The 27,231-nt window shown below is 38.1% G+C and overlaps 1 protein-coding gene across 1 annotated transcript; it reads right to left on the bottom strand.

Moving 5' to 3' along the window:
* Positions 1-749: 749 nt before the first annotated feature.
* Positions 750-26,443, bottom strand: LOC101742535 (mannosyl-oligosaccharide glucosidase). The gene is made up of 16 exons (XM_004925101.5): positions 26,083-26,443; positions 21,990-22,141; positions 21,513-21,690; positions 19,887-20,046; positions 19,655-19,803; positions 18,191-18,378; positions 17,113-17,268; positions 15,702-15,850; positions 13,899-14,071; positions 12,737-12,867; positions 11,425-11,535; positions 9,235-9,323; positions 7,816-7,935; positions 6,475-6,592; positions 5,500-5,690; positions 750-4,269 (listed from the first exon to the last, which is right to left on the bottom strand). The coding sequence occupies exons 1-16, from the start codon at positions 26,302-26,304 to the stop codon at positions 4,133-4,135; spliced, it is 2,424 nt and encodes an 807-aa protein (XP_004925158.1). The 5' UTR covers positions 26,305-26,443; the 3' UTR covers positions 750-4,132.
* Between the last annotated feature and the right edge of the window lie 788 nt (positions 26,444-27,231).

The raw sequence follows: 27,231 nt of genomic DNA, 5'->3' as shown, positions 1-27,231 counted from the left end.
GGGAGTTTTTTTTTCTTATTTTCGTCTTAAGCAAAAAAAATTTGCATGAGTATGTAGTGTGTCTTAATACCGGTCACCGTGCTCGTTGAACCCGTCATTTGCGACGAAGGGCTCGACGAGTAAACTAACCCATAGACATCTACAATGTAAATGAGTCACCCACCTTGAGATATAAGTAAGTTCTAAGGTCTCAAGTATAGTTACAACGGCTGCCCCACTCTTCAAACCGAAACGCATTTCTGCTTTACGACAGATATGGGCAGGGTGGTGGTACCTACCCGTGCGGACTCACAAGAGGTCCTACCACCAGTAAAAAGTTAAGTAAAGTTGCGTGAGCAAAGTTTAGTGTAGCGTAGTGTGTCTTAACACCGGTCACCGTCCTCGTCGAGACGAGGCTTGGCTCTGCCCCTGGCATTGCTGAAGTCCATGGCCGACGGTAACCAATCACCATCGGGTGGGCCGTATGCTCGTCTGCCTACAAGGGCAATAAAAAATAAATAAATAAAAAACATTTCCCGCCCATATTTTCCACAGTCCGCAGAACACATCAATATCGGGTTGCAATTACGAAAAAACCAAATCTGTCATGTAAAAATAAGTGTCAAAATCAGATTTAAAAATGAAAATTAGGATTTTCTTTTTAGTTTTTCCTTACAATACTGATAACATTTCAATTGTACTCCCCACTAATTTATATTGCATTAATTCGTGTTAGAAATATTCACATCGAATATAAATAAAAAACAATGTAAAATTTTCAATAAATTTTAATCAACAATATTTACTAAAACTTTATCAAGACAATAAATTAAAAGACGTTCAACAAGAATGAACCAATACATTAAATATTATAATTTACTAATCTTACTAAGTTTAAATAGACGCTTGTTTAATTCCACAGTTTCCTTTTGAGGCTTGAGGTCGCACTCTCACTTTTACAGCGTAACTGTCCCCCGCCAACGGAAACATACCACTGCCTGGCGACATAAATGCCAAATGACCAGTAATTTAACCATTAATTCAAACCAGCGTCACTATAAATATCACCCTGCCTATTTCTGCCGTGAAGCAGTAACGCGTTTCGGATTGCAGGGTGGGGCAGCCGTTGTAACTATTCTGAGATCTTAGACTTGTATCTCAAGGTGGGTGGCGCATTTACGTTGTAGATGTCTATGGGCTCCAGTAACCACTTAACACTAGGTGGGCTGTGAGCTCGCCACCCATCTAAGCAATAGATAAAAATACTAAGCAATAAATAAAATATGAACATGTATTGCATTTTGGGCAATTTTTTCGCGTTATGGACTTTTCAATTAAAATCTCCAACCATTCAAGAGCCACGTTTGGACTCTGCTATTGCTTACAACGTCTCGTGAGTTATGGGGTATCACTTACTGCTTGATAGGTTTCATTTTTATTTTTTCCTACCTATGATGTTGATAGCCTTGAGAGGCTATATCAGCGTTACTCTAGCGTGTAGGTGAGCTCACGGGGCTCAAACCGAAGTGTTGTTAACACTGGCCCTAACAAAAGCAGTGCTTCGGAGAATCTACCACCGGATCGGAATCGCGACCAAGAGGTAAGTAACAGATATCGGCATAATAAATGAGGCCGAATATTTAAAAAAATGAAAAAAATATATTGAAAAAATTGAAATTCAATTAAAAAATAAAAAGTTTAATAAAATAACAAAATACGCTAAAAATTAATTTGAATTAAAAATAGTGTAAGAAAGAATTATTTTATTGTAAAAATAGCGTGAGGTGCATGGTATCAGTAGTTATAAATATTTTATGAACAGATATGAGTAGAAGGGTTATTTTGATAATATCCTGAAAAGCACCCCATGTTTTTTTGACAATAAAATAATTTTTTCTTACACTATTTTTAATTAATTTTTATTTTTAGCATATTTTGTTAGTTTTTTTAAACTATTATATATTTTTGCTTTAGATGCTTGGATAAGCTAACTTACCGCATGGTAAGTGGTCATTGTATTCCAGACGTGATACATTAAATCTATAAAGAAAACATTACACACACTACCATGTATTTGACACAACACATATATTGTCAATTGTCAAACTTCTATTAGTGTTTAAAGTCTGTGGTCAAATTGAGAATAGATGAATATTGTTTGTCTTTATTATTATAATTTATGTATTTAATAATGTAGTTTTGGCGATGTGATTATATTATATAAGTATAAAATAGTATTTGACAATAGAACCATAATAATGTTTAAACATAAAATTACAATTCATTAAAGCCTTCGTCAAACAGAACGCGTACTTAGCGCCGCGTACTTAACGTCGCGCTCTTCAAATTGACTGGATGAGTCCAACGCTCCTTGACGCAACGCATTCGCCAAATCATAGTGCCTTTCGATAGCAGGGTGAAAATTTAAAAGTATTAAGAAATCGAGTGATTCAAATGTGGCATTGTATAAGCATGGGTATTTTCTGACTATTTATATCCTTTTTTCGGGCATTATCTAGTATTTTAATACACATTCACTCCGACGCTAAAATAAAATTTGTAAAAAATTACAACGCCTGACGTCAAAACGTCCTAACGCCGCGACAGAGCGCTGCGTACTTATAGGGCTGGGGCTGTTTGACGGTTTGTTATCATAGTAGTACAACACATCTCGGCGTCATAGCGCGGCGTCAGTTCAGCGCTCTGACGCGCGCTAATTACGCGTTCTGTTTGACGAAGGCTTAAAGTCGAATTTCGACTACTGCGGGACCACTAGTTCAAACAAACTCGCGAATGCTTAACAACAGAAATAGGGGAATGGCAATACAAACTAGCTCACAACACGCCCCACCACCAAAAAAAGGATAATCTTACCGCTAAAAGTTTATTTTCTACGTCAATCTAATTTTAATATACGAACAGAATGTCTGTCTGTACAGCGCCCAAGGACATCAACACTGAGCCCGCAACTTACATATTACTAAAACCCTGCACTAAAATATATCATTAATTGATATTATAATTCATTAATAATTATCATAAATTAACGGTACATATTATTATTATTATATTAAGTTAGGTAACATCGTTGCCGTCTTGAGGTCCGTGGACAGATGCTTATCCGAACAATGCAAAGGAATGTTATTGTTGGCAAAATATACAGCACACAAAAATATGGTAAGCTTACAACTTGATGCACGTGAAAGAAGAGAAACTTCTTTTGCGGCGTGTGTAGTGTTGTGGTTTTCTTCATTTTTCATCCCTAAATCAAATTTATCTTGTAATAGGGAATGCTGTGTATAAGAAAAACGACCTAGCTCGATTTGTCCTCTCCCTCACTCCACGGTCGAGTGGTTCGCGAGACGCTCTGTCTATTCTCTCACTCTCGCTCGTCCTAAATTGTATCATTTCTCTCTGGCCGTAACGAATCTGTCGCGAATTAAATTTTAGTGTCAACGTCTAAAGAAGTTTCACTTCAAGAATATATCTATATATATTTTTCCGATTCACCATACATATTCATTACGAATAATACATATATTGAACTCTATTACGCGGTTATTAGTGTTCAATTTCGGATGTGTATTTTATTTGCATGTTCCAATATTGATTTTGGGTATATAATATTTGATTTTTGTAGCAAGCGAAGCCGCGGGTAACACCTAGTATATCCAAAACTCTCGTATCTAGAGGAACTTTTTGGCGGGAACGCGAGGAATGAAGTTGTGTGATTTGTTTTATTTTGTTTATTTTGTGTTTCTTCAGGTTTAAATGTGTAATAACGGTGGTTTATTAACTGTTTAATATCTGTGAAAGTGCACAAACGTGGGAAAATGAAACAAAGCCGCTGGACGTAACTTCTCGGGATCCTCCAAAAAGTCCACTAAAAAACTTTCAGTAAATGATCACCATTTTACTGGGATTATATTTCATCCTATATCATCTCATTTCATTTCATCTCATTTCACTCCATTTTTCATTAAAATAACATGATGAATTAAAATAAGACCTGACTTAAAGGTCTTAGTTACCAGGTCATAAAGTCCCTTAAAAATACGATTTTTAGAATTAGTAGTAGTTACTAGAAGTTGCCTCTCCAACATTCAAAGAGTTGCAAGAGTCAAACACCATTGAGCCTCCGAAGCGCTGCCCCCTAATACTGTTCAGCCATGATGAGAACCAAGAGTCCAGTCCAGCCGCTGAACGGTCTACATCCAGAGCCCTTGCCATCTTCGCCAGAGTACTGCTCCCAGAGGTAGCCCGTCCTCCTGTACTCGGATATGATGTTGCCTGAAAGAAAATATGTTTTTTCTGGTGCACTTAGTACTAGGGAGTCACGAGTCTCGAGGAAGTAATTTTTAATGCATAAAATTTAATGTTCTACAATAGCATCGCGCTATAGATATTATAGAGGTAATCTTGAATACGACAAGTTTCAAACAAAACTTTTTTAAGGTATTGCATAGCTTTTATCGCGGGCTTTGAGCGCGGCGACCGAATCAATAAATTCCGTAACGAAAATAAAACCTAACACCCCCCAGTCCGCCTACTATGTAGCTCGCGTTCAACACATTCACACGTGGCGCTTGGGTAATGTTTGTGAATAAGCTCGCGGCGTGACAACGCACTGCATGCGCATCATGAAAAGTCTGCCCATCTCTCTCTCGCGCGGTCTAGCTTATGTGTGTGACAATTAAGGTTTTGCTTTTTTTAATGTTTATAAATATACGTAGTCTTATTTTATTATTGTTTTAATATAAAATTATTATTGTCTAAATATAATTGCATAAGTTGATAAAAAATGCTATGCAATAGCTTTACCGCGGCAGTCCCCGAGTGTTTCCCTTTTAGGCAGATTATCATATGGCCCACCTGATGGAAAGTGGTTATCGTCACCCATGGACATCAGCAATGCCAGGCGCAGAACCAACCTACCGTTTTGCCTACCGTTAAATTCAGGACGTTAGTCTTAATAACCAGCTCGGTGGAATATCTTCTCTTAGTGTTTCCTAAGAATTTATGTAGGGGAGTAGGGGATGGGGATGGTGACCTCTTACGTCAGGTGGTACTGTAAGCTTGCTGTTCGTCTACCTTATTAAATAAAATCGTTCCAATCTCAACAAATATAGACGCGAAATCATGTCGTCATACTTGCGGCTGAATTTTGATATTCCCTTTGCTTTACGTGGCATTTAAGTTGCCGATTCGTTTGCCAGTTTGAGTCAATAAAAAAATCTCTGACATCAATCTTACTATCGGATGACCCGCTAGCGCAATACGTAGGCAGTAGTTTTGAAAAACGCTGCAAAAAACTAATAGCAGTAGTGTAATGTAAAAGAATGTTCACGAGCGCTCACAGATGCTAAGCAGTCAACTGTGTGAACCACACCCTGAGAACATTACCAACAATCGCTCTTCAGATCAAGCGGACTGCTCGTTGGACTGTAAAACTGCAAAATCGATGAAAATAATTTGAAAAAAGTACCAGGGCATCATAGCTCTGTAGGAAGTTTAACTTACGGACGACGTTCTCTCTCAGACGATCGTGCAGCTGTCCCGCTCTCGCCTTGTACGGGCCGGGCACGGTCGCGTAGTACTTCAAGCTCGAAAGCGCTAAATAATTAATGTTCATCCATATTTGCCCGCGCCAATATGGCGGATCGTGTTCCGTGTTCCTCTTCATGTATAATGGCGATGATTTTGACAGCGATCTGACAGATGTGTAAATATATTTTTAATAAGATTTTAATCGGCTGGAGACTTTTGAACCAAGTCTTCTTATATTTTTTATACATAGGTGTGTGGACGAGCTCACGACCCACCTGATGTTAAGTGGTTACCGGAGCCCATAGACATCTACAATGTAAATGCCGCCACCTACCTTGAGACATGAGTTCTAGGGTCTCAGTTTTAACATTACCACGGCTGCCCCACCCTTCAAACCGAAACGCATTACTACTTCACGGCAGAAATAGGCAGGGCGATGGTACCTACCCGGGCGGACTCACAATAGGTCCTACCAGCAGTAATTACGTACGGCACCAACACTAATGCATAGCTGTTGTGCGTTCCAATTTCCAGGATGGACCAGATACCACTGCATTTATGTGGCCCAGTATCCACTTAACGACAAATGCGTCATGTGCACGTCGTCTTCTTTGAAGTAAAAAATGGTGCAACTTGGTGCACGTGAAAGAAGTGAAACTTCTTTAGCGGTGTGTAGTATTGTGGTTTTCTTCGTTTTTCATCCTTAAATCAAATTTCTCTTGTAATAGGGAATGCTGTGTATAAGAGAAACGACCTAGCTCGCGTTGTCCTCTCCCTCACTCCACGGTCGAGTGGTTCGCGAGACGCTCTGTCTATTCTCTCAGTCTCGCTCGTCCTAGATTGTATCTTTTCTCTCTAGCCGTAACGAATCTGTTGCGAGTTAAATTATACTCTTAACGCGCCTAAAGAAGTTTCACTATAGAAAAACTCTGTACAGAGCGCACTTACCTAAGTCCGTACGGAGACCACAATAAGTCGGGCTTATCGAGAGAATCCAGTATTCTCTCCAGTTTCTCGCTGTCAGATTTAAGGACCTTCAGCAGCATCGGGAACAAGGATATGTATCCTGCAAATACCATAATTTCCATGTGCATTGACTTACCGTAAACTCGCTCGCGGAGTTGTGGACGTGGGACACAAGTGGGGGACCAGTGGGGGGCAAGTTAGGGACGTGGCTTCTTGGATGCGTTCCAAGATCTACACATCCTACTGGTAGCCTCAGGGGGTTATGCTAGCTTCACCCTGACTTGAGGACAAGCTTACGGGGCTCAGTGTGAGAGAATTAGCTAACACTATCCCTAGCAAGAAGCAGTGCTTCGCTGAATCTACCACCGGATCGGAATCGCGTTTCCCTGAGGAGATCCGATGAGAAATTAAGCGGGTTGTGTCTCTGGATTAAATTGCACGACGAACCCTTGACAATAATCAATCCCTTACATACTAAGTAATAAAAAAATCATTGTTAAAATCGTGTATCAAAATTTTTCAGGTTGCAACTTTCAGTAAGTTCATGAGTAAAATTTTATTTCAATTCCTTCTTTTTTGTCAATTTAACGCTATAGAAGTCTAAATTCTAAGTGTGTAATTATCAAACACTGTTTTTACATGAATCTGTAGTGTTGGAAAGAGACAAACATATCGAACACGTCGCAACACTTATTTATATGCACAAATAACGGTAGGCAGCGGCTTGGCTCTGCCCCTGGCATTGCTGAAGTCCATGGGCGACGGTAACCACTCACCATCAGGTGGGCCGTGTGCCCGTCTGCCTACAAAGGCAATAAAAAAAAACCGACTTCTAAAATATGGAATAAGAACATTACTATTTATTCATTGTTATATATAATTGGGAACAAATCATGCACGGTCATCCGTTCCTAAATTAGGATTCCCTATAAGTACCAGAAACTGACATACATACATATATACGTTTAAATATATAGATAATAAACACTCAGGCGAAGAGCAAACAAAACTTCATCACACGAATGCGATGCGGGAATTAAACCCATGACCCTCGGCATAACAGTCAGGTCCGCTAACTAATGCATCACCGAGTCAACTTCACAAATACATACTTATGACCATACGTACTTAATTGAGACCCTCCTCTATTTTTGAAGTCGGTAAAAAAATTCTACCACAATTATGATGGTCACCGTTTACCGTCCTGTCATTACTTAATAAAGCTCCCTTCTTCATGTAGCTTTCCTAACGATTGAATGTCAAAAGTTTTCTAGAAAATTCGACTTAAAAGTACCAGGCTCACATAAAGGCAAACAAGTTTACCGAAAGCGGACGTGACGAGCATCGGTTGCGGCGCGGTGGTCACGACTCGGACCATTTTACCGTTCTCGTTCGGCTTCTTGGACTGCTGTCTGACGAGGCGCACTCCGTCCGTGTGGAGACCTTTTGGAAAAACAGCGCAGGTGATGTTAAGTGGGTACTGCGGCGAAGGACATAGTTTAAGAAAGTAATTAAGCAAGATGAAGGGGATATGATACAATTTGTTTTCTTCGTACATAACTTCGTCGTCACATGCAATTTCTAAAAATAGCCTTTAAACCCGGCGTTTTAAGGTCTAATATGGTTTATAGGCGCATAACACCTTCATTCAATGAAAAAAATTAAAGAAACAAAATGTGTGCAATTCACACGTGGTAGAAGTGAAATCTTCCAAAATTAAAATACAATTATCCTAAACGTCTTAAGTATATGTAAAATTTTGTCATTAGTAAATAATTGTAAGGTAGCGCCCTCTGTGAATTGATATTTTAATTTCACGTGTAATCCTAAATTAAAATTCACTACAAGAGCTTTCATACACACGTTAGTATTAAAAAATCTCACAGATGGCGCTGTATTAAATAGTATGTATATTTCTGTCTCATTCTTTGCTGGCTTCATCCTACACATTTTTGTATTTGTGTCTCTTACCTGTCGTTTTTTCCGTTGCATCCGGTTTGAAATCACAACGATTCTAAAGAAGTTTTCACTTCAAAAATCTTAAAATTGTACTTAACCCCTTCATCTACTCAAGTCTTCAATTAAGAATATTTTTTTCCAGTTTACTTTTTTTAATTATTATTGATTTTAATTGTTATATTACTTAGAACGGAATTCCACTGACCAAATCCGAGCCTATCAGAATTGGTCATTTCCTGCAGTACATCACAAAATTTGTTTTTATTTATTGCCTTTGTTGACCAACGAACTTACTGCCCACCTGATGGTAAGTGATTACCGTGATTTTACTAGTGGTAGGACCTCTTGTGAGTCCATACGGGTGGGTACCACCATCCTGTCTATTTCTGCCATGAAGCAGTAATGCGTTTCGGTTTGAAGGGCGGGACAGCCGTTGTAACTATACTTGAGACCTTAGAACTTATATCTCAAGGTGGATGGCGCATTTACGTTCTAGATGTCTATGGGCTCCAGTAACCACTTAACACCAGGTGGGCTGTGAGCTCGTCCATCCATATAAGCAATAAATCGCTACCTAAAAATCGCTATTCCGAGCTAGGTCGTTGTAACTATTAATTCGATTAACACTTACTGCTAGGTGTGCCAGGTGTGCCGGTTCGTGCCAAGAGACATATTATAAAACCAATTAGCATCGACGACGGCTTATAATCACATGAGAATGTTTGTCTGTCTCGAAAACCAACAGAGTTGTGAGTCCAATGTACCAGGAGAACATAAACGTACCGTAGTCAGCGTAGGTTTGCGAGCGAGTCGACCAGTGGAGTTCGTTGAGCAGATCTTCGTCGCCCAACTGATCCCTTGTCGTTTCGAACCTGGAGTTTACGTTACATTGCGGTTATTCTTTGAACAACTTTTACGGTTTGAATTAGCGTTAATTACTTTTTTTTTAAAGGGATTTTATGACCTGGTAACTGAGACCTTTAAGTCATGTCTTATTTTAATTTATATTCATATTTTTATGAAAAACGATATCATGGAGTGAAATGAAATGAAGATGATTAATTTGAAACATTAATCAACTGGGACGAAATTAAATGAAATGAAATGGGATGAAATATAATCTCAGTAAAATGGTGGTCTTTTACTAAAAATTTTTCAGTGGACTTTTTGGAGGATTCCGAGAAGTTACGTCCTGCGGCTTTGTTTCATTTTCCAACATTTGTGCACTTTCACAGATATTAAACAGTTAATAAACCACCATTATTACACATTTAAGCCCGAAGAGACACTAAATAGACAAAATAAAACAAATCACACAGCTTCACTCCTCGCGTTCCCGCCAAAAAGTCGCGTTAATTACTATCGTTACGGTATTGCCAACATTTCGAGAATACTTCACAGTTGTCGTGGCCACGGGCAACTTACATATTGTTACGCCGGTAAGAGTAACGCCATCTATCGCAGAATAGTCGGACGAATATCAAAGGATCTAGTAGCACCTAGAACGCTTGAGAAGTACAACGCCATCTATTGTCGGATAGCGGAAACAGAATACTAGAGATGTGTGGAATATACTCGATAATTCTAGGGATGTGGTATCGGATATAAAAGCGTTGCAGGGATAGCACGCAGTTAGTAATCGGAACTACTCGAAGTGAAACAGCGAACCCATCACCTGAAGCGAAGCGGAAGAAGCGAATAGAGAATTTTAAAGTGTTTGTGAAGCGTTTTAAGTGTTCTAAGTGTTGAATACAGTTTTTAAGTTGTACTCCGGTAGAATTTTTATTTATCCCGAACCCCAGCGCGTAACAATAATATATGTCGGCTGTCAAGTAGGTTGTGCTAACCAGTACAATCAAGAAAGAAAGAAACAAGAAAAGAAATAGACAAATGAAGGAAGGAGGAAGAGGTAGACCTAAGAAAACAAATAATGAATTGCGTGAAAGACGATATGTGTAAGAGGGGAGTAAGCGAAGAAATGGTATATGATAGAGGAGTATGGAAGGAGAAAACATGATGCGCCGGCCTCATGTGACAGGGAGAAGGGCAGGAGAATGAAATGATGAGAGAGACAAACAAAAAACGCGAGATTCAATCGTAAAAGTTGTTTTAGTTAATTCCAAAGACGCATTGCGAGAAAGAGAGGTGAGAATTCAGAAAAGCTGCCAGAAACAGCTAAGCTATACGAAAGAAAGCCCAGACGCAAAAGTTCAATGCGTTAGCGCCTAACTACCTCCATTAAAATAGTGTTTTGAGGTTATCAAGAAAATGATAACGAAATTAATTTTTTTTAAGGGATTTTATGACCTGGTAACTAAAACCTTTGGGTCAAGTCTTATTTTAATTTTAATGATTTTTTTTATATGAAAAATGATATTATGAAATGAAGTTGATTAATATGAAACATGGCATGAAATGAAATGAGATGAGATGATATGGGATGAAATAAAATCTCAGTAAAATGGTGGTCATTCACTGAGACTTTTTCAGTGGACAGACAGTTGAGATTAATCTATCAATACGGTGTAATATAAAATCCAAACATTATTTCAAATATATTTTACTTCATATGTACAGTAACCTCCATAAGTGAAAGAAATAGAAATTGCTAAATGGTCGGGTGAGATTGACAGAAGGATAAAAGTATGGCCACGTCAGAGGTTATATTTTTTGAGGCAACGACTCCTATTTCTTTAAGCCACTGATGATGTCAACACCTTGAAACGCAATGTCACTTTTAATTAGTCATAAAAAAAACATAACTACAGTATATAATATTTGAGAAACATTTAGATTGGTTTAGTTTATTATTTTAATCAACAACAATTGCCTTTAGTGGCATCGGGAGCCGACTTTAGACTAAAATCCTGAATTATATCTCGAGATAACTTTGTATGTGTCAAAGTTCCAGACAGCCCGATAGAGTTTCCCTTTGCCAATGCATTTTTTTTTTAAATTAATTATGGTACTTACTTGCTGACGTCACGCTGTAGGACGTCCGCTATTGTGACCATTGCGTCGGCGGCCGCGTACATCCAACACCGAAGATCCACATGGCGCTCGATGTCTGACGGATGCGAGGCCCTATCAAGATTTTCACTTTTATGTACTTAGATGGGTGGACGAGCTCCCGGCCCACCTGGTGTTAAGTGGTTACCGGGCCCGATGACACGAGTTCAAGGTTTTTTTATGGTGGATGGATTACTAGAGGCCTTTTCAATGTCATCAGGACAGCTAGGAGGGATGGAATTTGCTAACAGCTACCCGAGCGCCTTTGAAGGAGACCTAACAACTCAGGAGCAGCTGCTACGCGAATGAATCTACTATCAGATCGGAATCGCGACCCGTTGAGAAGATCCGGCGAGAAACTCAGTGCGCTGTGTCTATGGGTTAGGTTGCACGATTACCGGTGTCTGTAAGCCTGGTCCTAGTGTTAGAGCTGAAGGCGTCTAATGCAAGGGTTATGTCCAAGGTCTCATTTCTACAGTACAACGGCTACCCCACCCTTTGAACCAGATCGCGTCACTACCTCGCGACAGACATGGGTGGGGTTGTGGTAAGTACCCGGGCGGGCTCAGTTTATTTCCTCTACTACTATCATTAACATTTTAGTTAATTCCAACCACCATGTTACATTATTTCATTGAACCACACTTCATTCCAATTGAATAGTCTATACTAATATTATAAAGAGGAAAGATTTGTTTGTTTGTTTGTTTGTATTGAATAGGCTCCGAAACGACTGAACCGCTTTGAAAAATTCTTTCACTGTTTGGAAGCTACACTATTTCCGAGGGACATAGGCCATAATCTTTTTTGAAAAAAATTAGGGATCCTTACTAAAACTCCAATAATGTAACCCAAGCTGTAAAAAAATTACCTACAATATTCTTTACATCGTGTGCCCTGCGAAAACTATTGATGATAGGATAAAATAATGTACTACGACTTTGTAGAACACATTATTATTTACAAAAAGTATCGCGACAGCATATGTCTAACTATTACAGTTAAGCCGCAATAAGTGTTCTTTTATTTAAAAAAATAAAACAACGTCGTTGAAATTTTTGTTAAAGACCCGAGCGGAGCCGGAGCGGGCCGCTAGTTTCAAATAAATCAACCTCATTTTGTTACATAATAATTCCCGAATTCGGTCCATGGGCCTATCGCCACCCACCTTGAGACGTGAAGGTCGATGTCTCAACCGTATAACGAGAGAATGGTGACACTTTCAACAGGAGTTAGCAAACACAAGTACCAGGGCGACATGAATCGATAGAAGTACCTCGGATAATCGTCGAGGCCGGACGTTAAGGTTTTGGGGTTGAGCTGGAGGCCGTCGTCCTCCCGACCCCTCCAGCGGTACGACGTGGCCTCCTCTCCCTTTTGGGTCGTCTGGAACCACTGGTACCAGGCCTAGGGGCGCAGTACCAACAATGTATAAACAGAATTTCTTATTCAACTCATAGCAGTGGTACCCCTGATGATTATAAAAATCGATTTAGTTACAAATCATCCATTACAGTCGCGACCCCAAGGGAGGGCGTTGGTAGGGTATTCGGGGTCCCAATTTTTTAATTTTTCATTCGATTTATCTTTTTCATCTGCGACGTAAATGCGCCACCCACATTGAGATATAAGTTCTAAGGTCTCAAGTATAGTCACAACGGCTGTCCCACCATTCAACCGAAACGCATTACTGCAGAAATAGGCAGGGCGGTAGTCTCACAAGAGACTCACAGGACGTCCTACCACCAGTAATTACACAAATCATAATTTTGCGGGTTTGATTTTTTTACACGACGTTATTCCTTCACCGTGGAAGTCAATCGTGAACATTTGCCAAGTACGTATTTCATTAGCAAAATTGGTACCCGCCTGTGGGATTCGAACACCGGTGCATCGCTACATACGAATGCACCAGACGTCTTATCCTTTAGGCCACGACGACTTCAATCTGCTCGTAACACCCCCTCCCTAACTACCCAGGGGACTTTTTGGTGGGAACGCGACGAGTGTAGCTGTGTGATCTGTTTTATTTTGTTTATTTAGTGCTTCTTCAGGTTTAAATGTGTAATAACGGTGGGTTATCAACTGTTTAATATCTGTGAAAGTGCACAAATGTTGGAAAATGAAACAAAGCCGCTAGACGTAATTTCTCGGTATCCTCCAAAAAGTCCACTGAAAAAATCTCAGTAAATGACCACAATTTTACTGCGATTATATTTCATCCCATATCATCTCATTTAATTTAATTTCATTGCAGTTGATTAATGTCTGAAATTAATCATCTTCATTTTATTTCACTCCATATTATCATTTTTCATAAAATAAGAATATTAATTAAAATAAGACATGACTTGAAGGTCTTAGTGATCCTTAGTGATAAAATCCCTTTAAAAAAAAACCCAGGGGTTGCCATTTTACTACATCCCTCCCCAGCCTACCTGCAGTCTACTGAACATCCGGTCGAGCGTGCCCCTAAGCCGACCCTGGGGCTTGAACAGCTCAGGGCGCAGCTGCACCAGCCTTGCCAGTGTTATTAACAGTATAGGAGGATTTGCCGCCGCGTTGTTCTGCACTACGAACTCCTTGGGAACTCTCGCTAAGGCTTCGACGCCTGGAAAGGATATCGTTTTGGCGTTTCATTTAAAAGCTTATTTTGCGAACGTAAACACAAGCGTTTTTTGGAAATATTACGTGGACGGTAATTGCCCGTAAAGACCCGTGGTCACTTCATCGGGTGGGGCGCCAATTAACAAACAACATTGATATAATTTAAGATTAACAAATGACTGAAAACTAAATCCGCATCTGTGTTAATAATATATTGTAATAATTAATACGCTTTTATTAGGTTCATACGTATGTTAGTATGTAACTGTATCTTTGAACATGATTTTGACCCCCTTCAAAACATCGGATTAACTCGAAATTTGGCATACTTATTAAGGACTAATTAATTAAAGACTGATTAAACTTGAAATTGAACTAAAAAATGAAAATTAAATAATAGTTTAAAAAAACGAACAAAATAAAAACGCTTTTATAAAAAATCCAACTAAAAAATAAAAAATAAATTTTAATAAATCTGAATTAAAAATAGTGTAAGATAAAATGATTTTATTGTAAAAAAGCGTGGCGTGCTTTTCAGGATATTATCAAAATAACCCTTCTACTCATATCTGTTCATAAAATATTTATAAGTACTGATACCAAATACGCTTTTATTAGCTTCAGACGTATGTATGTATGTAACGGAATCTTTGAACATGATTTTGACCCCCTTCAAAACGTCGGATTAACTCTAAATTTGGTATACTTATTAAGGACCGACGACAATTCAATATTTTAAAAAATAATAATAATAATAATTGAAAAAACTGAAAATCAACTAAAAAAGGAAGAAAAAAAATTGTTTAAAAAAACTAACAAAATACGCACGCTTTTTTTACAATAAAATTATTTTTTCTTACACTATTTTCGTATTTGAAGAGTGGACAGTAATTATCCGTAAGGACCCTTAGCCAATTTAACAAACAACATTGATATAATTTAACATTAACAAATGACTGAAAACTAAATCCACATCTGTGTTTATAATATAGTGTGCATTAATTTTCATTCTAAAGTGTATTTCTTTCTTCTCTTTAATCTTAACAATTTGTTACGGTCCAAATTTTATGGATATTAAAAACTTTTAAGAAATCGCGTTGGACCTAGAGATGTTGCGTTTTGGGCAGCTCTACCCCCCTATAGTGACACCCCTGACATTAAGCTCACCGCCCTTTCGTCGGACCAAGGACCTCACTTCGTGTGTGCAATTATAAAAACTAGTGGTCCCGGTAGTCGAAATTCGACTATAATTAATTGAAATTATAGGTTTGTACACTATTATGATTTTATTGTCAAAGACTATCATCTATTATGCTTTTTTATTCGCAGATTTGGCCAAGACTATTATACTATAGACAAATAATAATAAAGACAAACAATATTAATCTATTCTCAATTTGACCACAGACTTTAACAATAAACAAAAGAATAGATAGTGTGTCAAATATATGGTAGGGTGTGTAATATTTTTATTATTGATTTAATGTACATATTATTAATACATAATTAAAAAAAATAGCATTCTGCACTTCTCTATAAGTGTGGGAATTTTTTTACTTCTCCCATCCGCGCAATTTCCGTAAAAAGGGGTACAAAGTTTTTGCTTCACGTATTAATATATAGATATGTTTTACCTAAAATCTGTTCCCTCGCTATCCAGCCTTCCACGTTGATGAGGTCCAGCCAATGAGCGGCTATATCGAGCTCAATATCCGGAGACCACCTTCCGATCAGAAGTCCGTGGAAGCCCTCGTCCCAGAGGAATCCTCGAGGGAAGAATGATCTGATCAAGGAAATAAATATTTATTTTACTTTTAACACATTCCCGTGAAGAAGATGGTTATAAAAATAGGAACCTAAAACCTATTTGGTTTATTAAAAGCTTGTTACCCTGCGGCTTAGCCCCCCACGAAATGCAACTTTATATGGAAACATAAAAGCCACAAGACGATTCAGAAAGCTGACTGACTAAATAAAATATTTTTAGATGAACATACATCTTTTATATGTATATATATATATGTCATTCCAATTCACGTGTTGAGGTTGCGGTATAGTCACTAGTCCATGGACTACATGCGTGCTTTTACGATTTAAACAATAATTATGTAGTCCCCGTTTGAAACGTACGGACAGCCTACCGAAATGAAACGAAAACTTCCAACATGAAGTCTCGAGGTTGTGGCGTAGTTGTCCGTGGACATCACTTGTATGCCTGCGTCATAGTACAAACATAATAATATATACATAATGATATTTGTATATTATATGAATTTAAAAGCAGCCTGTCATGAATCGCAAAAGTACCAGGCTGTCATAAACGTAGAGAGCTCACCTGCTCGGGATGGCTGTATACAGGGGCGCGCGCCAGTACGGCACGGACTCCTTCGTCTACTACGACTACACTCGGCCGGCGCCACATAAGGAAGTAGTACCCAACAACACCTATATTTGCCTGACGGTCGCTGTATTTATCGCATGAAGTACCAGGCTGTCATAAACGTAGAGAGCTCACCTGCTCGGGACGGCCGTGTAAAGGGGCGCGCGCCAATACGGCACCGACTCCTTCGTCTACTAAGACTACACTCGGCCGGCGCCATATAAGGAAGTAGTACCAGACACCTATATTTGCCTGACGGTCGCTGTATTTATCGCATGAAGTACCAGGCTGTCATAAACGTAGAGAGCTCACCTGCTTGGGACGGTCGTGTACAGGGGCGCGCGCCAATACGGCACCGACTCCTTCGTCTACTACGACTACACTCGGCCGGCGCCACATAAGGAAGTAGTACCCAACACCTATATTTGCCTGACGGTCGCTGTATTCATCGCAAAGTACCAGGCTGCCATGAACGCTGAGAGCTCACCTACTCGGGATGGCTGTAAACAGGGGCGCGCGCCAGTACGGCACCGACTCCTTCGTCTACTGGGACTGCACTCGGCCGGCGACTTATAAGTTAGTAGTACAAGACACCTCTGTGTTTGCCTGTCGGTCGCTGTATTCATCGCATAAGTACCAGGCTGCCATGAACGTAGAGAGCTCACCTGCTCGGAACGGCCGTGTACAAGGGCGCCCGCCAGTACGGCACCGACTCCTTCGTGTACTGGGACTGAACTCGGCCGGCGCCATAGAAGTACCCGATCCCGCCGAGCATATTTGAGAGCGCCGCTTTCGCCACGTCAACATCTTCTTTTCGATACCTGTAATGAAATTGAATTGGACATGATACGGCAATAGGCAGGGATTCACTGATATCAGCTAATGAATGAATGAATGATGAATGAATAAACGATGAATGAACGATGAATTAATGATGAATTAATGATGAATGAATGAACGATGAATGAACGATGAATGAATGATGAATGAATGATTTATTTTATTTCAAACAACAACAACAAGTCCATATGTGTACATAGTACCATTGAAACATACATAAAATTACCAAAACCAATCAAATAAAAAAGGTACATTTATTAAAAATAATTATCAGTTGAATACATTTAAAATACTCCATTCAACTGATACTCATTTCGAACCAACCATTATTATTATGTGTATTAAACACTGCCTCGCCTGAGAAGACGGAAGGACACACTCCGGCGAGGTGGGCAACAATCGGCCGGAGCGTTAGGGACTATTGAGTGAGAAACCGGCGAACTATACGGGCATTGTCCAGCAAGACTGCTTTTTGCATTTGGGCCACCACCGACTTTTTGTTGAGACGAAGCCTCTCGAGATGTTTTGAGAGGTTTTTAGGGACCAAACCATTCACTGATTCAACTACCGGGATTATTTCTGTAGATACCACACTCCACATGTCGGTCACCTCGTGCGCCAGGTCCAAATATTTAGTCTTTTTATCTGCTTCGGCGCGCACGAGGTTCTCGTCATAGGGAATGGTGATGTCCACCAGAAATACCCGAGACTCCGTCCGGTCCATCACCACGATATCAGGCTTATTCGCAAGAATAGTCCTGATATCTTATTATTATTATTTAGTCCGCAAGTGAACTATGGAACAATGGTTCAAGTACCGACAGTCATAACGGTCTGCTAATGCCTTCAGGATGCTGTTAGGGCTGATTCATTTTGATTTTTGATTAGATCGTTGATGCTCACCCCTTTTCTTGCAATTTAAACTTCTTCTCGAACTCATTGTCGAAGGACTTCTTCTTCTCTTCTAGACTCTTGGTGAACTCGTCTCCTTTAAGTGGAGGAGTCGGTAGCTCCTCTGTGGTATAAACTACGTCTAGAACGAACGGCGCTTCAACTATCAATTGTATTAGGACGAAATTTGCGTCCTTATTCTGAAAAAAAGTTAATTATGTCGACGGTTATTGTACTTACACAGAACACAGACAAACTTGAGTATTGAAGTGAAACTTCTTTAGAATCGTTGTGATTTCAAACTCGATGAAACGAAAAAATAAGTCCATAGAGACACAAACACATAGATGTATAGGATTCAGCCGGCGAGAGAATGAGATAGAACACATTAGACGTTCTCAGTGTAGTGTTTTTTAATACAGCGCCATCTATGAGATTTTTGAAGTTATACTTCTTTAGGCGCCTTATGAAAAATAAATGAGTGAAATTTTAAGATGCGCGCGCACCGTGACACAAAATTAACAGAATGAAGTTGCCCACTAAATCGCTCATTACAATACGACCGACGTAACTTGGCGAGTCTGAATATAGCCGCAGGTGAACTTTCCGAACCGTACCGAGAATTACCGAATTTATACGATGTCAAGAAAAGGGATGTCCAATCTGCGTGTTTGAGGATGTTGTTTAATCGATTTTTTTCAAATTGATTAAAATTTAAATAAAAAAAAAAAAAGAAATAAATTTAATAAAAATAAATTATAACTTCTTACGCGCGTACATAAGTACACGCACCCTTTTTTAATACTAACGTGTGTATGAAACCTCTTGTAGTGAATTTTTATTTAGGATTATACGTGAAGTTAGATACGTTAAGTTATAGGGCGCTACCTCATACTATAAAAGATGATTTACGATTATTTACAAAATATACTTTTAGGATAATTGTATTTTAATTTTTGAAGGTTTCCCTTCTACCACGTGTGAATTGCAAACATGTTTTTATTTTATATAATACTTAAAAACTAAAGTCAAATTCAATTTTTATTGTATTATAACACGAGAATTGAAACACTTCATTTTAAAAGCACATTCTTATGAATAGAATAAAAGAGTAAATTTTTTTAACTTTTTTCGGTAATTGAACAAGTAAATTTTAGTGTAAAATGCTTATGACAGTAAAATCCAAATAGTAGAACCAAAAACGGATGAAGTTAAAGAAACAGAAAAGTCCGTACGTATGGCACGTCACCATGTCCTCCTGGAGGTACGACCCGGGGAGAGGTGACGTCAGCGGGCGGCCACTGGTAAGTCTCAGGACGCTTCCTAGACACCACGACACGAGGTCATGCCGCACCGGACAGAAGACGCGAGAAGAAAACCACGCCAGAATCCACAAGAAGAAGACCAACCAATCCTCCCATTTCCTTGTCCAATGTACCAGGGTATAATAAACATGAAGAGTTGAACCCGTCTCACCTTGACAATGACGTCGTCGTCTTCGGACAAAACGGCTATGTTACCGATTTTAGAATGCTTGTCTCCCCTCAATAAGCCATAGAATTTCTCCTTGAGCAAATGGAGGCCTTCGGCGTGCGCCTCCGAAAATGACTTGTGAAGAATTTTACCTGATACATTCAAAAGACAACGTGAACTTTTAACACACCGGTTTCATAGCCAACTTGCTTAAATATAATTTTACGAAATTCACCTTTATGCGGTACTAGATTAAGGCGAAAATTCCTTAAATTCGATGTGTGGCCGAGTATGTCCCCTCCTTCAATCCACAGCCTCGAATGTGGGGCGGCAGGTCCAAGGGATTCATCTAAAGCGCCGTACCATACCAGCGCGAAGGGCCCAGGTGATCTTGCCTGAAAAATAGCAATCGAGTTATATTCGGTAGCCAAGAATTGTATAGAAGAAATTCTGCGGTGTGAAGCTTACGTGTGGACATTTAGAAACTTCCTTGTATTTGTGAGGTCCTAGTACTTTTGGTCTGAAATAAATACTAAGAAAAATAAATTTTCCGACAATGTACTTGAAAAAAGTTAATAATGATTGAGTACATACTTAAAACACAAATGTATACTGCACACTGGTGGTAGGACCTCTTGGGAGTCCGCCAGGGTAGGTACCACCACCCTGCCTATTTCTGCCGTGAAGCAGTAATGCGTTTCGATTTGAAGGGTGGGGCAGCCGTTGTAACTATACTGAGACCTTAGAACTTATATCTCAAGGTCGGTGGCGCATTTGCGTTGTAGATGTGTATGGGCTCCAGTAACTCTTAACACCAGTTGGGCTGTGAGGTCGTCCACCCATCTAAGCATTAAAAAAAATAAAAAAAGTATAATTTTTTTTGTTTCCTATATTGGTGGAATATGAGCCCAAAGGCCTCTAGGTACCTGCCCGCTAATAATAACATTGATCCTTAGGTGAATACTTTAAGCGCCATTTATGACAGCCACAGGAAGACGTGTGGTGGTGCTATTCAAAGATCAGACCCCAGGCAGCCCTTGTGATGAGACTTCAATTCATGTTACAAGATACGAAAATAGTGGTGATATTTACATTCAAATCTATATATATAATATTAATAGGTGAAGCAAAAACTTTGTACCCCTTTTTACGAATGTTGCGCGGACGGAGGAGTATGAAATTTCCCACACATAAGTGTGGGAAATTTCATACTCCTCCGTCCTCCTCCTCCTCCTGCATGCGTGTGTGTGTCAAATACATGGTAGTGTGTGTAATTTTTTATTTATTTGTTTCATGTATTTTTGGGCATAATTTTAAACAAATATTAATATTCTGCACTCCTTCTCTATATTCTCTTTATAGAGATATATATATTCTCTCTATATTCTCTTCTTTATAGAGATATATATATTCTCTCTATATTCTCTATAAAGAGAATATAGAGAAGGAGTGCAGAATATTAATATTTGTTTAAAATTATGCCCAAAAATACATGAAACAAATAAATAAAAAATTACACACACTACCATGTATTTGACACACACACGCATGCATACTATTTGTTTATTGTCAAACTTTTCTTATTGCTTATAGTCTGTTGTCAAATTGAGAATAGATTAAATACTGTTTGTCTTTAACATTATTTGTCTAAAGTGTAGTCTTGGTGAGATCTGTGATTAAAGAATTATAATATATTAGTATTTGACAATAGAACCATAATAGTGTACAAACTTATAATTTCAATTAATTATAGATTCGACTACCGGGGGTCTACTAGTCTCTATAAATAGGACCCTATTACAAAGAAAGGGTCTTAATTTAAGTCAAAGAACAGGATGCTGATGTAATCTTATGCTCATACCGTAGCAGTAACATTGATCCTGGCAGTCCAGTGACCTCCGTGAGCCCCTCCCGGTGTCTTTACGAAACTGGTAACAATCTGATGAGGGGGGTCCGATATCAGCTGTTCTCCGAAAGTCACACCATCATGTCGGAGCCAGCCATACGTAGGTAAGTTGTCACCCTGATCGCACCAGTGTCTGGAAAAGACTTTCTCGTTTTTATGTTACTCTAGTACTTTTTCAAAATTAAAGAAACAATTCAATCAACATATCATTTCTATTCTTTACAGCTTATGACATCCTGGTACTTTTGCATTGATGTATTCAACTTCTTCATCATCATCATCATTTGTGTACAGATGTCCACTGACCGATACAGGTCTCCAGCATAGTTTGCCATAATGACCAGTCCTGCACTAACCACATTCAGCCAAGTTGTATGAATAATCACATTCAGCCAAGTTGTATGAATAACCCCATTAGTAACAGCCACTAACCTGATTCCTTTTTGAGCAGCAGCAGCAAGCTCATACCACATTAGACCAAAAACTGGGGACCATGGCTCCCGACTTTTCATACCTAAGTATACACCAGGTCTGTATGTGCCCCAATATCGATCAGGCACCTCAAGACCAGATTTTTGTACAACCTGAAAAATGTAATCTTTAATATTTTTAGTTCTAGACTTAGACAGATAAACGACCTCACGTGTTGGGTGGTTAAGTGCAGCCCATAGACATCAATAGCCTTAACACCGGGAGTCACTTTGAGAGATGAGTCTAATATCTCAGCTTTTACAGTACGACAGCTATTCACCCTTTAAATTCCAATGCATTACTTTTGGGTGGCAGTACTTAATCCTATGAGCTCACAACCTTACCATTAGTACACAAACTATATTTTCAGCGGGTTTTATTATTATTACATGATGTTTATACGTCATAAAAGAAATTCGTGAATGTGTGTTAGGTACATATTTCATTACAAAAATAGGGATTAGTTGGATAAGAACACCAGCACAGTTGCATCACTAACTACAAACTAGATGATGACCGAGCATTGCTCTTTTTTTTTTTATAATGCCATCTTGTTGTGTCTTGAAAGCAGTAAAAATAGTATTATTATTCGCCAATAGATGTCGGGAAGAGTTGATTATTGAAAACACGAATAAAACAACATTTTCTGAAAATAAATCGTAGCTAGATCGATTTATCGCCCCCGAAATCCCCTGTATACTAAATTTTATGAAAATCGTTGGAGCCGTTTCCGAGATTCAGATTATATATATACAAGAATTGCTCGTTTAAAGGTATAAGATACACCAGACATCTTATCCTTTAGTTCAGTAGTTCACAATGAATTCTTTAGCTTCATGTCACCATGGCCAATGTCAGTAGTCGGCAACCTGCGACTCTTTGACTCCTCGGCTCCGAATCTTCCGCTAAATGTTTTGTTCAAACACAGAATATTACTTATTATCTTGCCTTGTAAAAGACAAGTAAACATTTTTGAAACACAAAGCTATAAAAATATATGTAAGAAACATAGCTATTTAAATAAATTTCAAATTTTTGTGCAACCTTGTCAACCAAAAGAATCAAATATTGATAATATTTGGTTCTTTTGGTCGACTAGGTTGCCCACCACTGCCCTATGTTAATTTAAATTCCATTTAATCTCAATTATATTATTAACATTTTCTTGTTTCCATTGTAGCAAATAGTTCCAGTTTTTATAGTTACTGAACACTAAAATATTATTCCTTGATATTTGAATATTGAAATACAATGTTTATAAATTAGTTTTTGCATTGAATGTTTTTGTTTGCCAGGGATTTGTTTTTTATATTAGCAGCGGTCCACCTGATGGTCAGTGGTTACCATCACTACTGGGCGTCAGCAGTACCATGGGCACAACCAAGCCTTTGCCTATATTTTCTTCTTCTCAGATTTTAATTTTTCTAAACTAGAAATAATCTTCCTTCACTGCAAACAATTTTTATTGCATCTGATGACACTAATTCCCTGATCATTTTTAGGGTGAAGTACAGGGTTTAGGCAGCGGCTTGGCTCTGCCCCTGGCATTGCTGACGTCCATGAGCGACGGTAACCACTCACCATCAGGTGGGCCGTATCCTCGTCTGCCTATAAGGCAATAAAAAAAAAAAAACCCCGAGGTTATTCATATTTTGATGAAAGTACTAGAAACAATTTTGACTACTTATCACCACACAGACAAGATAGAAAAAGATAAGTTAGTTATAATAGTACGACTTATCCATTACAGCATGTCAATATTGTGTAATTATAGTGTAGCAACATTTGTATCACCATCGCAGGTCTCTTTTATAGGCTGATAAAATGTTATTTGACATTGATTAACTGTTCTACTGATAATGCTTCAAGAATTTTATCAAATCAGGGTCGATATGCCAGAAGTATTGTGTATTTTTATGGCATGAACCATAAATGAAGGGATTAGAATTTAGTAAATGAAGATTTTTTATTAAATTAATACAGACTGACATCAGACATCACTCTCTATCACTGTGGCAAGATTCAGTATATAGGTGGAAAAGTAGAAGGATTCATGATAGAATACTGAACAATAAAAAAAAATGGGCGTACATCTTGGTGCATGTGAAAGATGTGAAACTTCTTTTGCGGTGTGTAGTATTGTGGTTTTATTCATTTTTTATCCTTACATCAAATTTCTCTTGCAATAGGGAATGCTGTGTATAAGAGAAACAACCTAGCTCGCTTTGTCCTCTCCCTCTCTCCACAGTCGTGTGGTTCGCGGGACGCTCTAGAGAAAATAGTTCTCAGTCTTGCTCTTTCTAAATTGTATCTTTTCTCTCGAGCCTTCGAGCCGTAACAAATCTGTCGCGAATTAAATTTTACTCTCAATGCACCTAAAGAAGTTTCACTTCCATAGTCATTGTTTACTAGCATATTTGTATATCTAAATCCGTACTTGTGATGATAAATATATAATTAAAACACATTTTCTTTTTTATACAGCACTCTTTTTTTCCTTCTGAATATTTTTTTCTTATTTTGTACATTGTCAAAAAAATTTGTTGGCTTTTGATTCTGTCTTTGTGGGCTAGATGCCTTTACATTTACTCTCTGTGGCCTCTCGTTACCATTTAATAAAGGAAGGGCTGAAGCTCACCCACTCGGCTATCTAAGCGTAATTAATACTTCAAACCACGTGATTAAACTGTAAAACTGTTTTATAATAATAATAATAATAAACATTTATTCCAAACACAAATTAAGTACAAAAAATAAATAAAAAAGATAACAAAAATAACGAGGCTTGGAAACGGTTACCGGCTCAGCAATGCCTAACAGTATCAAGACAATCGGTACTGCGGCGCTGATCTTCCGCCGGCACCTGCGGAGTGACGCGCACACCAGCATCAGACCGACCAATACACATCATTGTAAAATATATTAAAAAATAAATTTTTCACCTTATTACTTGATTGTCTCTTTAAGATCTTGTAGTGACTAGGCCATTTTCAATCTTAGTAAAAAGACTTAGACCTACATATTTGGAAGAAGTCAAAAAAAAAGCAAGAATGAAAGATGATCATGGCAAAATTAGGAGAGAATAAAATATACATGTAGAAGAAGGCTTTTATGTAATGAAATGTGACAATAATATAAACTCTATTTAGATAAGAGTTTAATTTAAGAAACCGTATAAGTATAGAAACTATTTATTGGTGACCTGTTAAAGTTTCTAAATATGTCATGTAATTAACTACACCTTTCCTGCTTGTCAAAATATATTGTTGAAGTCTTTGTGGCCTAAAGGATAAGAAGTCCGGTGCACTTGTATCTAGTGATGCTACAGTGTTTTAATCCTGCAGGCGGGTACCAAATTTTTGTAATGAAATATATACTTAACAAATGTTCACAATTGACTGGCACTGTGAAGGAATAACATCATGTAATAAAAATTATAATTTGCCTAATTACTGCTGGTAGGATGTCTTGAGTCTGCTGGGTAGGTACTACCACCTTGCCTATTTCTGCTGTAAAGCAGTAATAGGTTTTGGTTTGAAGGGTAGGACAGCCGTTGTACTGAACTGGAGACCTTGGAACTCATGTCTCAAGGTGGATGGCTGCATTTACGTTGTAGATGTCTGTGGACTCTGGTAAACACTTAACACCAGTGGGTGGGCCGGTGGGCCGTGAGCTCGTCCATGCACCTAAGCAATAAAAAAATATATTTAAGAAATTGTTTTTTTTAAGCTCACTTAATTCACTTGTATTATTAGAAATAATGGCAATTATTTGTTTTTTTTTGTCTTAATGAATAGACTACTTCACCTCATACTTGGTATTAAGTGGTAACAGGAACCTGGAAAATTCCACAGTAAGAATAATATTGTTTTTTCTCAGCACCCCAAACTGGTGTCATCAGTGATACAACATCTTAGTCAAGTATAAGAAAATGTGCGAATGGTGGCCTGGACTATTAAAATTAAGCTCTAGTACTTCAGATGTACTGTTCTAGCGTCATTATATGAAATCAAATGTAAAAAATAATTAGAAAATAATAATGATTTTGTCTTACCTTAACGTCGTCAAACGGCGTGTTTACTCTCGTCTCTAAGTAACCCACCACACCGCCGTATATGGCCACTACTAAACATATAAAACCGACCAAAGTTTTCCATAGAGACAGTATTTTAAATGGTTTTTTTTCTACCGAAGTATCACTGGAACCAGAACTACTACTGGTTTCATTATTAGAACTTTTATGCGGCTCTTTACCGCCTTTTCTGTGTCTGACCATCGTAAATATAAAGTATATTGACTAAATAAAAAAACTTAGATAAATTAATTGACACGTCTTTTTTAATTTCAATTAAAATCTACATTGATTACAAATCCACCCGGCTATGTGGAATGCACAAAATTTGTGCCACAAATGACAGTTTTGGTGTAGGAGAGATTAACCCGACTTGAACAACTACTCGACTAAGATTTAAATACCGATAAATATCGATTCTAAATTAACTAAAATTCAAAACAGGAAAGTTGAAGTATAACATTGTAATAAATATATGAAACAAAAAGTGGAATGTATTTATTATTCCCATTGTATTTATGTATGTATTTATGAATGTATTTATGAATGTATGAATGTATTTATTATTATTATTTCCATTTTTTAACTTTTAATATTCTTTATAAATTATTTTGCTACAAGCACAATATAATTAGTTAAAAATTTATTATGTTACTTAATAAAAGTATAATTAAGTCAATTAAAATGGAAACCGGATAGCAGTAGTTGCTAAAAATTCTCACGTAAATTCAACATAACGCTGCTGCATACAATTTACGTAATTTGGAACCAAAACCAAAGTTGAATTAACTATATAACTATTATTATTGTTTCTGAGAATGCATGATAGAACTTGAAGCATTGCTGTCATTGTGATCCAAATTGGGCAATTGTGACTACGCACCGGTCACGGCTAGACGTCTTGATTATCTTTATCCAAGTCCATATCTATTATAAATTACATAATTCATGTCCCTAGGTACTTGCCGAATAAATATAAAACGCTTATCGGAAAGCCTGCTCTCTCGAAACTTGGTCGTTGCTCTTTTTTAAACAGAGTCCTTTAGTACTATAATAAAGTCCACTGCAGCCCAGCCTCCAGTCTGTCAGTCAGTCAATGGTCGCTCGGAGCTGTACAATTAAACTTATTTG

This window comes from Bombyx mori, chromosome 24, assembly GCF_030269925.1.
Source record: "Bombyx mori chromosome 24, ASM3026992v2".
Taxonomy (NCBI): Eukaryota; Metazoa; Arthropoda; class Insecta; order Lepidoptera; family Bombycidae; genus Bombyx; species Bombyx mori.
This window is presented reverse-complemented; position numbering and strand designations above follow the sequence as displayed.